Raw genomic sequence first — 14745 nt, forward strand, 5'->3', positions numbered from 1 at the left:
TGGAAAAAAAATTGCAAGTTTTTAATTCTTGATATTCCCAATTTCCTTTATAAGAAATGAAAATTCCATAAATTTCCTTTATTTTTTACATCAAGTGTCAACATTTTAGCAGAGATGCATTTCTTACTTTGTCTCAAGTAATCTTTCTCTTGAAAAGTTTATCAGTGAATCTTGAGCCCAGTAAGAAGAGAGATCATGATTTTTCATCACTGATGTCTCTAGAGTCTGGGGCACAGCCTGACATATATTAGATATACAATAAATATCTGGTAATAAATGAATCGGCAAAGAAATGTATCCTATGTGGTTGCAAAGTTAGATTTTGAATTAATATTTCTGCTAGGGATTAATTTGCTCAACTATAACATTCATTGTTAGAAAAGTTGTTTTTTTAAAGCGTGAAGAAGTGTTGGCTTACAAATGAATCTGTACAGGAAATAAAAATAAACAAATCAGGAAAGGCAAAACTGTATGGCAAAGTTGCAATGTTAAAGGTGAAAAATTCTGCCATTCAGACTAGAAATCGCAGACAGATAAATAGTTTCTAGAAGCTGCTGCCATGCCCATGAGTTCTTTTTTTTTTTTTTTTTGTGAGGAAGATTAGCCCTGAGTTAACATCTGTTGCCAATCCTCCTCTTTTTGCTGAGGAAGATTGTCCCTGGGCTAACACCCATGCCCATCTTCCTCTACTTTATATGTGGGAAGCTTGCCACAGCATGGCTTGACAAGTGGTGCGTAGGTCTGTGCCAGGGATCTGAACCTGTAAAGCCTGGGCTGCTGAAGGAGAGGGCATGAACTTAACCACTACGCCACTGCGCCGGCCCCCATGTAAATACTTTTTTAACCTTTATGTCAGAAAGAATTGCTAAGGGCCTGTGGGGCAGGATATGCCTTCTTCCCATCTGGCAAAATTGGGATTAACAGTGAATGCTGCTGTATTGCCTGGTGGTAAAGATATCCCACTACTTCTGGACCTGTATGACCTTACTCTATGTGAAAAGGGGGAAGCACTTATCAGATTAATATTGCTGCCTGCAATCTAGATCAGCATAGTGGCCAAGCCTAATGTCCCTTCCAAAGGTGGAAAAGTTTGAGTATCAATGAAGAGAAGGAAAATAGTAGCTATGGGTAAACAAATGAACAAATGGGTTATGTAATGAAGGAAATCCAATATTACACTAACACCTCAAAAGAGGCTCAGAGCAAGAGATGATTTTGTCTCAGCTTGATTATACCAGATGCCTGAAAGGGTGAAGCCATATATTGCTGAGATCATTCCTGCTTTTGGAACCTGACAAGATAGAATGGAAGCCTGCAAATCTCAGTGGCCGAGTCCTGGGAGACATTTTTATACACTATGATGGACTAGATAGTTATTAATGACTGAATGAGATTCTAGTAATGTGCCAGTATCTTTTGATTTTTATGATTGTTTGCTTTAAGGGATCAGTGTTCAAAGACCAGGGATGTAAGGGTGGACTGCAATCTATAAGAAATATATATTTTATAAGAAATGGATATTTATAAGAAATTTATCATGTTTTCGGTCTTCGTCCATGGTTCCTGGCTCACAGCTCCCAAAACCCTTGGAATTTCCTAAGTGAAGAGAGCAATAAAGTTGTCTTTTGTTATGTTAATGAGGTAACTTTTAGAACGCATCTAAGGATGGGGGCTGGCTGCCCAGAGAACAAACCAAGTGATTAGAGGGTTGGAACTTTTAGTCCCACCTCCTCCACCCCCACCTCTGACCTCTGGGGAGCAGACAGGGACTGGAGCTTGAATCAATCACCAAAGGCCAATAATTTAATTAATCATGCATATGTAATGAAGCCTCCATACAAACCCCAAAGGACGGGGTTTGAAGAGCTTCCCCATTGGTGGACACGTGGAGGTGCTGGGAGAGTGGTGAGCCTGGAGAGGGTATGGAAGTTTTGTGCCCTTTCCCCATACCTTGCCCTATGCATCTCTTCCATCTGGTTGTTCCTGAGGTATATCCTTTTATAATAAACCAGTAATCTAGTAAGTAAAATGTTTCTCTGAGTTCTGTGTGCTGCTCCAGCAAATTAATCAAACCCAAGAAGGAGGTCCTGGGAACCTCCAATCTGTAGCCAGTTGGTCAGAAGCACAGGTAACAACCTGGGCTTGCAACTAGGATCTGAAGTGGAGGCGGGGGGCAATCTTGTAGGACTGGATCCTTAACCTGTGGAGGAGCCTGATGCTATCTTCAGGTAGATAGTGTCAGAATTGAGTTGAACTGTAGGACAGCCAGCTGGCTGTTGGTGTGGTGAACCAGGCCACTCCCCAGTGCAACTGGTTCTAGCCATCCAAAGTAGTACCCTTATCAGCGGGCCTCTCCTTCAATGCTCTAGCATTCCCTATCACCTGTTTCCTACCTTATTTTCTTCATAGCAATTTTCACCAACCAGCATATTATATTCTTTATTTTCTTTTCCCCCACATTAGAATGTATGATAAATGAGAGCAAGATTTGCCTTTTTTCTTTCTTCCTTGCCACCATTCAGAGCCTAGAATGAAGCTTGGCACATGGTAGATTCTCAAAAATTATTACTGAATGAATGAATGGGTAGAGAGATGCACACCACATGCCTGTACTCGGTGAATACTTATACCACCTCTCAATCTGTTTGAGAGAAAGTTTCAGACATCTCACTAACCAAGTGGTCTTCTCAGACTCTCAGCTTTAATTGTCTGCAGCTTCCTTTATAATGTAATATAAATATAGTTTGCCAGCAGTTATCATATTGGTGAAGCAACTGGGAAATGTTAGAACTAAAAGTCTTTTCATGTGGCAAATAACATTCTCATCATACCTGCCTTTGGATTGACCATTGATAGTAAGTTCCCAGTATTTTTCAACTTCCTCTAACCAGCTCTGGATGGAAAATAAAAGCTTCTCATATGCTTATTGTTCTTATTCTTCAAAGCCAAGTTCTAATAGAGTGTTTCAGAAGATATATAGTGATAATTCAATTAAATAAACATTTGTTCCATTTTTTTCCCCAGAGGCCTTTGATGAACATTTTTGGAGATTTTTTTCCCTACTTACTTTATTAGCTTCAAAAATTGAGCCTGAATATCTAATCAGAAAGACAATTATCCGTTCTCTGTGTGTTCAAGTTGGTGTTTTATGTTTCTGTAAGTCCAGATGAGCTGCGAACGTTTTGCTCGTTATCTGGTAAGCACCGACCGCTACCGACAGAAACGGGGCTTCTTTCTCCAGCTGCTCTCCCTAATGTTGCAGAAACCTTCCTTTTCAGTTCATTCAATTTAACTTCAGGCAATTGCTAATGCAAGATAATTCTTTTTTTGTTATTTCTGTGGCACTTCCCAAGTTCCGTCTCACGTTAGCGACAATGAGCCAGAGGGTGTTTAAAGTTCATTTTTTTTGAGTTATTTCAGAAGATAGGGACTTAGGCAGAAAACAGATCCATTCCAAACGACAAATATTTAGCATCATTTTTCCTTTTGTTTATACTGAAGGGCCTTCAATTGTCATTGCTTTTTAAGTTGGCTTTACAAATGCATGATTAGGAGGAAATGTTTTCGAGTTTCATACTGCACCAAAAATCTTGTCTCTCAATTTCCAGTCAACTGTTTGCAACATTGAAAATAAATAGCTTGAAGACCATTTTTAAAGCATAATTAAGAAATATTTTGTGAATATGTGTGTGTGCTGTGATTTCTTACTAATTTTTGCCAGTCCCCAGTTCTGAAAAATTAAAGACAGACATAGAGGATTTTGTAGACAAGATCTTGCATAGTATTCTGTTATATATGCACCGTAATTTATTTAAACTTTCCATTATTTATATCCATTTGTGTTACTTCCTTATGTCTGTAACTACAAAAGTGATAAATATCCTTACACTATATCATTGTGCACATGCTTTATATCAATTATCTATCATCTCTCTGTCCACACCTGCACACACACACCACACGCATTATTTATCATCTGTTTCTCTCTCTCTCTCTCTCTCTCTCTTTCATATCTCTCTCTAGAGTTTAGAATCAGCTTCTAAAAGTGTAATTACTAGGTCAAAGGATATGTTTATTTTTAATTAAAAACAGTGTCTGCATTGCCCTTCATTGACTTGAATCAATTAATATTTTTCCCACTAGCATAAAAAAAGATCTTTTCTATTTTTTTGGCCTTATATGGATACGGCAGACTTTGTCAAGTATTGTCAACTTTATTTTCCCTATCTATTGGGTCATTGTTTTAAATGTTCTTGAGAATCTTTTTCATAAGTGCAAAAGCCATTTATATTTCCTTCTCTGTTTTTTGGCCTTGTTCTTATATCCTAAAGTGAAACAGAACTATCAACTGAGGTTTTGGTCCCTCCTTAATTTCCTTTTTTTAACAAACTTTGTAAAACATGGAGGATCTGATAATTGTCAGTGGTAGGTACTGCTCTTAATGCTTTTGTACCAATATGCTGTGTCTATGAATGGCATTGCAGTCTAAGTAAGATAATGTACCAATTTATTGCTACATCTGCTTTGATTATGGATCCATAACCACACTTAAGTGTTTCCGGCTGGGAATTGTTGATTTTTGAAAGCCAATATGATGCCTATTCTGAAGGGAATTGTATCAAAGGGCTCTTTAGTTTTTAGCGCTGAACAAACATTGCCATAATCTTTTTGCAACATGTGTTATATTCATAATCACTACCAAACACGGCCTCGGTCTGTCATTTTTTACTTTATTATAGGAAACATTTTAATTTGATTTTCTTGTGGATTCTTACATATGGACATTGAAATGCGCATGAGCATACAAAAATTAATATTCTTGCAATTTTTAAGGAGTCTTTTATATAAATATCAGAACAAAATCCTGTCCACTATGACTCCTTCTACAGCCAGGATACTTTCTTCTTGATTTATTTTTATAAATCATTTTTCTCATAGGTAGCAAGGTAGTGCCATCAGAAGAAAAGGCTTGTAGCCCTTTGGCAGAGATAGTAAAAAGTGATAAACATAAAAAAAATCCCCTAGTAGACAAATATTATAAACGAGTGAATCTTTTATAAAGATAAATTTTGAAAATGTAGTTATACATCAACTGTCAGAGTAGCAGCTGGAGGGGCCCTGAGGATGTGGTTTGACAGGGTTTTCACTGTAATCACTGTGTTTATGAAAGACTGGGACACAGGTCTATGCCTCCCCTTAAGATGTTCACTTTCTCCTCCATATTACTTTTTTTTTTTTTTTTTTGGTGAGGAATATCAGCCCTGAGCTAACATCCATGCTAATCCTCCTCTTTTTACTGAGGAAGACCAGCTCTGTGCTAACATCTATTGCCAATCCTCCTTTTTTTTTTTCCCCCCAAAGCCCCAGTAGATAGTTGTATGTCATAGTTGCACATCCTTCTAGTTGCTGTATGTGGGACGTGGCCTCAGCATGGCCGGAGAAGCGGTGCGTGGGTGCACGCCCAGGATCTGAACCCAGGCCGCCAGTAGCGGAGCGCGTGCACTTAACCGCTAAGCCACAGGGCCGGCCCTCTTCCATATTACTTTCTAGACTTACTGGCTGACTCTGATCTTGAAATTCTTTTTACTTTTCCAGGAAATCAAGACATTGCACTCTACAAGGAATGGATTTTACATGGTCTATTAATGTATTTACATGGTTGCTGACTGTCCCTCTCTGTTGTTCCAAATCGAGTTATGTGGATTTGGGAAGCACTCTGAATTGTAACTTTATTCTGTTCTTTCTGTTTTATTTCTGCTTTAAAGCAAATAGTATATCATTTAACTATTATTGATACCATAAGATAAGTTAATATAGTTTGAGACTGAATAGGATAGTCAGGCTGCTTTTGTATTCTGGAACAAGGGCTTTTTAGAAATTTGCAATTGTCCTTTTCTTAATCAGCCTCTTTTCCTCATTTTCCAGCATTCCCACCTCCCTCATATACTCTCACTGGAATTTCCCATGCTGTGAAATGAAAATTGAGAGAAAGCTATGACAGAGTTCTCTCTTTTACAGACTCCGTTCTCAATATAGTTTCCCAAATCCTATAGCCCACACCTTGCTAGTATATCCTCAGCTGTCACTCCTCTGTGAAGCCAGTCGCAGTCACTGCTGTTTTAATTCCTTCAACTGCTCTGTTTCCTTTCTGTCCATGTCACAGCATTGTGCCTTCTGAGGAGTTTAGGTTAACATACTTCTGGCAGGTGAAATGAATATAAAATGTATTCACGTTGGAGTACTGACAATTCCAAGCTTTGAATGCATTAGTTGGTCTCTTAACCCTAGTGGCCTCTTTGTAACTGATCTGCTATTTAAACTTAACCACTCTTTGTCCATAAACTGCACAGTTCACTACTTCTTTTGTTCATTTATTCATCTAATAAGAATTCATTATTCTTACTATGTTTTGGGCTTCATTCCAGGCAAGGAACAAAAGAGATAAAGACCTGGCCTCTCCCATGTGTGAGAGAGAGAGAGAGGAAAAAAAAAACAAACCACAAACAATCATAAACCAAAAAGATATATATTAGGTGCCATAAAGAAAACCAAACAAGAGCAGGGGGATAAAGAGTGATGGGGGTTGTCAAGGAAGGCTTCTCAGAGGAGGTGGCATTTGAGCAGAGACCTGTGTGAAGTGAGGGAGCAGCCAGGCCTATACTGAAGGGAAGAGTGTTCCAGGTAGAGGTAACAGTAAGGCTAGAGCTCTCAGATACGTGTGTGGTTCTAATAGAAGATTGGGATCCAGCTTCAGCACCTCGATGTGGCACTGCCCTCGAGGGTTTGCATGAGAGGGGGGTGCGCATGCTCAGGAAACAGCAGACAGCTGGGGGCAGTGAGGTGGCAGGGACCATTGTAAGACCATCTCTGCCTGGGACAAAAAAATAGATTGTGGAGAAATAAAATCCAGAAAACTCTTTTTTCTTTACTGAAAAGTTAAAATTTAATTGATAGCCTAAAATTAACAACCACTGGGCATCACCAGCATTGCCGTTGAAAAATTATTTGTAACAGAGGATGGAATCCCAACAGCTGACCCATGGATGAAAAGATGAAAAGTTGCCTAAACTTGCTAGTGGTCAAGGAAATGAAAACAATGAGAGAGATGGATGTTTAATTTTAGCCTGGATTGCGACTTTATCATAACTTAAATTGTGACCAAAAAGCATGGGATTTGCCTTAGGTGTTGCCAGGGTTGAGGGGTGTGGGAAAAGGACATTTTACTGTGTTTGAAAACAGTAATAGGAAAAAAAAATGAAGCTGCTTTCTAATTGTGTCTATTCAATTCAGCCCATTTCTCTCTCTCCCTCTCTTCCTCCCCATCCTCATCCTGTTTATAAGATTTTATGATTGAGGAGAAAAACGTGGCAGGACACATGTCAGATTGTTACCTTGATCTACCTTGGCAGAGAGATGCTATGAAGGAAGGTGGGGAGGGAAAGTCATCTGAAAAAAAAAGAAGACAAAGTCTGCACCTTCAGGAAGCCAGACGGCAGTTAGTGTTTTTGCTCGTATCTAATATCTTTCGAGAGTAATTGACACCAATCGGAACTGTAAATTGAAGTGTGTGTTGGCTTTTCCTTGGAACATGTTCAGAGTTAAATGAAAGGACTCATTAGAGACTCAGAAGAAGCAAATATAGAATGCAGGCCAGTCACGTTCATATTTGTGTTTGCAAGACATAAACTGGAGTTGCAAAATAAATAATAAAGTTAGTAATTTGACTATGAATGTCCAGACAGATATAGAGAAATATCTGCGTGATACATTTAAAAAATTTTCATCTGGATTCAGTTGTAATGAACAATACAGAAAACAAGGAGACTGCAAATCACCGTTTTTTTAATCAAGTGTTTGAGGCTAGCTACATATTTTGCGTGGTTCATATATTGTGTTAAACACATAAGTGTTTAACAGTTTCTCTGCTTATATTTTAACAAACAGCTATTTGAGAAAATGTTTTAACTGCAAACTACGCTGGCAGTAATTTATCTCATTTGTGCATCCCTTTCTGAATTTGTAAATGCATGAATCTGAATTTGAGGAATTAAGGGAATCTTAATTTGTTAATGAGTGAGCTCCTGCTTTGTTTTCAGGATTGGTCTTTTGGTAGAGATAGGGAGAAGGGACGGAGAGAGGCTTGCCTTCTGACAGAGGGCGGCAAGAAGAGCTGCACTCTATTCTAGAGCGTTCTACCATCCTCTGCTGGTGCTCTCTTTTAGTTGACTGGAAACCAAGAGGTCCCTTGTCCATGATGATTAATCTGGCGGCCTCTGCAGACTTTTCAAGTAAAGGTTTGCATCTCTCAAACTTTCTAAATTAGAGTTGTTGAAAAATACCCAGGAACAGGCAATAGAGTAGTAAAAGAATTTGGATATTCACTGATATTTTGTGTGTGTCTATGTGTGTTTGTGTGAGGAGGACCAGCCCTGAGCTAACATCCAATGCCAATCCGCCTCTTTTTTGCTGAGGAAGACTGGCCCTGGGCTAACATCCGTGCCCATCTTCCTCTACTTTATATGGGACGCTGCCACAGCATGGCTTAACAAGCGGTGCGTCGATGCGCACCCAGGATCCTAACCGGTCAACCCCGGGCCGCCACAGTGGAGCGCGCACACTTAACCACTTGCACCACCAGGCCGGCCCCATCACTGATTTTTTTTTAACGTACATTTGAGCAGCAAATGATGCAAATTAAAACACAGATACACATGAGTAGAATGAAAATGATTTCCGTGTTTATGTTTGTCAGCAACATAGTTATTTACAAATAACCCATATGAAAATGTAAAAAAGCATATTACATCTTCACATGCCATCTGTATTAACTGAATAAAGCTCAGTGACATTATTTGCAAATCTGTAGTTAATTGTACGTAGACATTTTGTGCGTTAAAAAAGAAATGTACATAATTTAAAATAAATTACATTACACGATTTACAAAGTAATATTAACAAAAACTTCTTAGACAGCTGCCTCCTTATTAAAACAAAATAAATATTCAGGTAATTAAATTAACCAAAAACCACATTTAGGGGATTATAAATTATAGAAAGACATATTGCAAATTTAATAAAGTTTTATTTTACAACGACAGATACTGATCTCTTCAAATCTCTGTGCTAGAAATAGGCAGGAAAAAGTACCAGAAAGGGAATCTTATGTTTATTTTTTAAAAATAAACACAAATAGATTCCAGAAAAATAGTTGGGAAAAGTTCATTGAGGGTTCAAAGTAGGTGATCTAGAAACTATCACTTTAAAAAAAAAATCTACAAAAAACAACAATAAAACTGATAATCAATTATATTGTAAATAGACTAGAGGTTTTTGATCTCTGAAAATGTGACTCCCATAAACTAAAAGTCTTCATATACTGCCCGTTTTAAGATCTGGCTTGGGAGAGGAACAAAAACATAAAACTACAAAATTAACTCTATCTAGTTAGCATTTGTTTTACTCATTTAATAACATAGACATAACCATTTTTCAGTGTCCCTGCTAGACATAGAATTATCGTATCGCACTGCAAAACATCTTTTTATAAAGAGTAACATTTGCTAGGCCCACACTCCAGTTTCAGACTCCCAAAATCCTGTTCTACGGTCACAGCCATCTGAGGACTGGACCAGGTGGGACAGGCAGAGGTGCCAGCTCTCACATCTAATCTAGACCCAGAAAAGATCACTCTCTGACAAGCTTCCTCACGAGTTTGTTCATGGATTGCTTTCCTCTCAACACCCTCCATCTTAGAGGGGAAATAGAACTAGAAACACATTTGAATTTAGTAATATTTTTACAAATAGTGAGACCTCAGATCATTTGGGAAGCCTGATTCTTGCAAATCTATTCAGACCCCAAATCAGCCTAAGAATGGGCTCTCCTCTCTGTAAGTACTGAAAGGTGTAGGCCCCCTCACTTAGGGTAGGATGCAAACAAACAGGCGAGATGGAGGTAGATGGAGGAGGAGGGCCCTGGCGGGTACTAAATCTAGTGTAGGAACTGACATTTTGACAGAAAACGGTCCTTTTTTTGCATGTCTTCCACAGCTTTCCTTTCTTTTTTACTCATGTCTTTGACCAGTACGCTCTGTTTAAATCAAAACGTTCACATTCTAAGTGACACTTTGACTCCAATAGGAAGGAAATATAGGTATTCATCTTTTTTTTTCTTATTAAAAATTTGAGCATGTTTACTAGAAGGTGGTTCTGAGGGAAGTAGACAAGATTAGTGTTGATAAGAGAGTAGAGTACACAGAGACCAGGCGGAGAAAATCATCATAAAGGAGCAAGGACAGGGAGTTAGAGGAGGTAAAAAAAATTGTTAGAGGTGTTACTTGCTTCCTGTAAGAAGTTTTAAATAAGTCACTTTATCTTGAAATGTCCAGGAACTTAAGAGAGTTCTGATTAAGCCACAATGCCATGGCCACGTACCTGAGGGTAGAGGGGGGATATGAGAAAAGCCTGACAGCACGGCCTGAGACGTGGACATTACACAAGGAAAAATACTAACCATAATGAAATACAAATCCCGAGTCAAGGGTGATGTGTTTCAGTGCTATCTTCACTTGTTAAGCATTGTTTTCCTTCTTCTGAATGTCTTAGATACGTATGTATACAAAAGCCATTACTAATTTTTTACAGTGCCTAGCAGTGTCTTATATGTGATAATTCAATAAATATTTGTCTTGTTATAAGTAATTTGTGCTTTGTTATAAGTAACTAAGAACATGCTTTTATGTATTCCTTTTCAAATTAACTTAAGCTACACTGTAGTGTCCTCAAAAAGTCTTCAAAATAAGGATTATGGCCAATATCCTAGATTAAATATTGATGAATGAACAAATCAACACTTTCAAGAGATCAGTTATGCCACTTCTACGTGGTTTATATTGAAAGAGTCCAACAAAATAATAGTATAATATTGTGTCAATATTTTTCTTTCTTTCTCTTTTTTAAACCAAGCAGACCCTCACATTTATAGACCAGTAGTTCTAAATCTTTTCGGGCTCACAGACCATTTTGGTAAGGCAAAAATGTCAATAGACAAGTTACTGCTATATCCCCGTCCTGAATTCTTAGAATGAACAGGAGGAATAACATTTTGATGAAATTCCAGTAAAGTATTTAACTCATTATTGACTCATGCCAGAAACAAAATAAGGCCATTTTCATGTTATAAACATGAATATAGTAACCTTCATTTGTCCAAAATAGCCACCTAGGTACATTCGCCTCCTTCTACCTTTCCAACAAGACGCCATCCAGTATTTATTTACCCTAACAATGAACTTCCAATATGCTCCCTAGTGTTAGGTCACATCAAATCTAGTCTCTTCCATAGTGTTGTAAAATGTAATCAATGTGAATAAAATCATCTTGTATCTTCATAACATTTTATAATTTTGATCAATTCATTTAATTCTTACAATATAGGTAGGCTAATACTGATGTGCCTTCTGAATTAATGACATTTTACAGTATCGTAAGTATAGCTTTAGTAGCAACCATATCTTATTCTATTCAATAATTTCAAAGTTATTAGGTGTTGCATGCATTTCATAAGAATGAATTAGCTGAATTCTTCAAGTAACTGCCATAGATTCTTTCTCAACTATTTTGGACAAATGGAGTTCATTTTATTCAAAGAGATCAACTTGAGGATTATCTGGAAGACTCCTGAGTACATACATTGACAATCAAATTTTTAGAGTAACAATATTATTTTTGTCTTCCTCTTCAATAAGAAGATGAAATGGAATTAATTTGTTTTTATGCTTTTCCTTGTTTAAATCCTCGGTTTAAGGTAAAATTCTCATCTTCCTGACCACCCGCTTGCTTTGAAATGACTTACATTTTGCCTAATACAGTGAATACTGAGTAAGGAATTAGTGCTTACCATGTTAATTCTTATCGAAATATGTAGAAATCTGTTCATTCTGGGGACAATGACATCCTAATCTGATGTCTTTTGTACTTTTTGCAAATACTCTAATGAACAGCAGGGGGAGTTCAAGTTCTAGTGTGAAGGTAAAATACCTTCTAGTCCAAACCACTTTTATAGGAACACAGCTATGTTTAAGATAAAATAGCTTGTTACACTACTTTTAAAAGACCCGAAAACCTGATGTCCTCCCCTCTCCCAAAGGTTGTTGCAGTCAACGTTGCCTGAAAAATGGTATTGCTTCTTAATGGCACCTTTTGAATTTTCTTTTCATACGAAAGAAGTCTGCCAAGTTAGATGTTAATTCACGGGGCCATTCCCAGGGCTACGTCTGTGAACAATACAGCTACATCCAACACAGTGATAAGATTAATGCCTGTTTTTCACCTTTGAAATTAAACACTGATTGCAGTCTGAGGGTAAATTAATGAAAACTAAAGATGACACAATGGAGGGTTAGCAACTGAAAAACTTCTAGACTAGCGGTCAGCAAACCACGACCTGTAAATGTGGCCTGCTGACTTTTCTTTAAAGGTTTCATTGGAAAACAGCCATGTTCATTCTTTTAGGTACTGTGTATTGTCTATGGCTGTGTTCTCACAATGGTAGAACCAAGAAGTTGCAACATAGACCTAGCTGAAAATATTTACCGCTTTGCCCTTTTCAGAAAAAGTTTGCCATTCTTGGTCTAGATATTTAATGAAGTCCTGGACAAAATATTTATTCTTCTCTTCTAAAAATTTTAGTTTTCGAATCATATGTTAACAAGATCGCTTCAAATTTTACCAGTGAGAAAGACACAACTATGAATTTTGAAATACATTCGCTCTGAAACTAGGAAAACAAATCAGAGAGAAAGAAAAATCAACACACAATTTTGATTTCTTTTAGTTACAAAAATCATCCATACATTATTTTCTCCATCTGCTCAAAATTAAAAAGACAACCAGCTCCTTTTTTTCTTTCTTTTCTTTTTTTAACAAAGATAACAAATATAAAAATCTAGTCATAAACAGCCTTCAAAGTACAATTAAAAACCACCTAGAAGGAATCCATCTTTTGAGGGTTAATGAGTTCGGGACTTAAACACTTAAATTACCGCCATGTTGTCGATTTCACAATGGCTGCAGCGATGAGGAAGAGTATATAGAGCAGATGTAATAGCTAATTCCATCCTGTCGCCATCCAAACTGAACTTTACTCTCTTCAGGATACAATAACTTGTAAATGTCTCCATGACACTCTTGGCACAGATGTCTTCATCCCATATGAAAAGAGGCAGTTTCTATGGCAATACCGGTTAAGTGCCTATCATGCTGCACTAATATAGTGCAAAAATGTGCCTTCCATATAGCAAAAAAGATGCAGGCAACCAGTTTGAAAATTAGGGAAAGTAGAAACGTATTAACACAAGCAAATTAGTTTTCCAGACAATAACCACTATAAAATACTGAACTTGAGGACTCTTCTAAGATACTAGTACATGTCCAGCATTTGCACTTTGGAGACAGACAAGAATTAAGTCTTATAAAAGAGTCTTTGCCTCTGAAATGCAGGTCAATAAAAGCTACCATCAACCACCAAGATGCTGAATTTGTTCAGTGGGTTTTCTGCTCAGCTTAGAGCTTATCTTTCATTCCCCATTAAAATTGCTTATTAACAACTATATAATCTGACATAATAATGTGTATCATTCAATTGAGTTTACATGTTGTTATGCTTGACTATAGCATTATAGAGATCTTGGGATAAACTCTTCATGCTAAAATGTTACTATGGGTTAACACTGCAGACAGAGGCTTGCATCGGGCATCCTAACTGGCCAATTCCACCACCATATTGTAGAGATGAAAGTGAATTGTCAGTTGGTAGATTGCAGAAAAGATTACATAAGACTCTCAGAATGCAGCATGTATTCAAGTAAATCTAGAATTCTCAGGGCTGATGGTTTCTATATCAGTGGTACTTGTCTCGATATCTCCAATGGCACTGTGATTTTCGTTCTTTTATGAGGCTCTTTTAAAAAGTTACAATGCTTTTTAATCCACACTGTTTGGACAGCTTTGTGGCCTCTGGACATCTACAGCAAAGTCAGAAAGCTGACACTAGTTGTTGCCAGGATAAGTTATAGTTTACATGTCTGCATCTCCATCATAGGCTAAGGTTAAAGGTTTCAGTCGGTTGTTTTGCCTTCTTTGGGGTTTCTTTGGCTTTTTGCTGTAAAAAAAAATCATTAAAATTGAGAGAAAGAAAATCAATCTTCAACTGTAAATTTTATTGTTTTAAGTGAAAAAATATGAAACATACTGATAAACACAAACTGCTTAATTGGCTACATTGCCTAAATTCAACCTTAAAATTTGATTTTCTGGCATCTTTGAATTTCTCAGTTTTATGCTCTGAATAAATTTGAAAAAGAGACTTTCAAATATTTTATATTCCTGTAAAAGATAAATTATCCAAAAGGAATTTCTCTAGTACTAACAATGGATATAACATTATAGTATCATCATTTACATTTGGCCAGAAACCTTTACAAATAATACATAATTTATAAATAATACATGTTTAAAAAGACAGTTGAATAAGATCAGGTATTATCATAATATTTTCAATATAATATAATATAATATAATTCAATATAAAAATTTACAGTTCACCATAAGCACATTCTTTTGCATAATCTAGGAGAACATACTTGAAAAGATGACCTGCAATGGACTAAATTCTCCAATTAAAAGGCATAGGGTGGCTGATTGGATGAAAAAACAAGACCCATATATATATGCTGCATACAAGAGA

General features: G+C 37.1%; 1 protein-coding gene across 1 annotated transcript in view; it reads right to left on the reverse strand.

Moving 5' to 3' along the window:
- Positions 1–8739: 8739 nt before the first annotated feature.
- THSD7A (thrombospondin type 1 domain containing 7A) overlaps positions 8740–14745 on the reverse strand; it is a 675175-nt gene continuing 669169 nt past the window's right edge. The window contains exon 30 of the mRNA XM_058526377.1: positions 8740–14160. Coding sequence (XP_058382360.1) covers positions 14076–14160 — 85 coding nt within the window. The 3' untranslated portion in view covers positions 8740–14075. The remainder of the gene's footprint in view (positions 14161–14745) is intronic.

This window comes from Diceros bicornis, chromosome 3, assembly GCF_020826845.1.
Source record: "Diceros bicornis minor isolate mBicDic1 chromosome 3, mDicBic1.mat.cur, whole genome shotgun sequence".
NCBI lineage: Eukaryota > Metazoa > Chordata > Mammalia > Perissodactyla > Rhinocerotidae > Diceros > Diceros bicornis.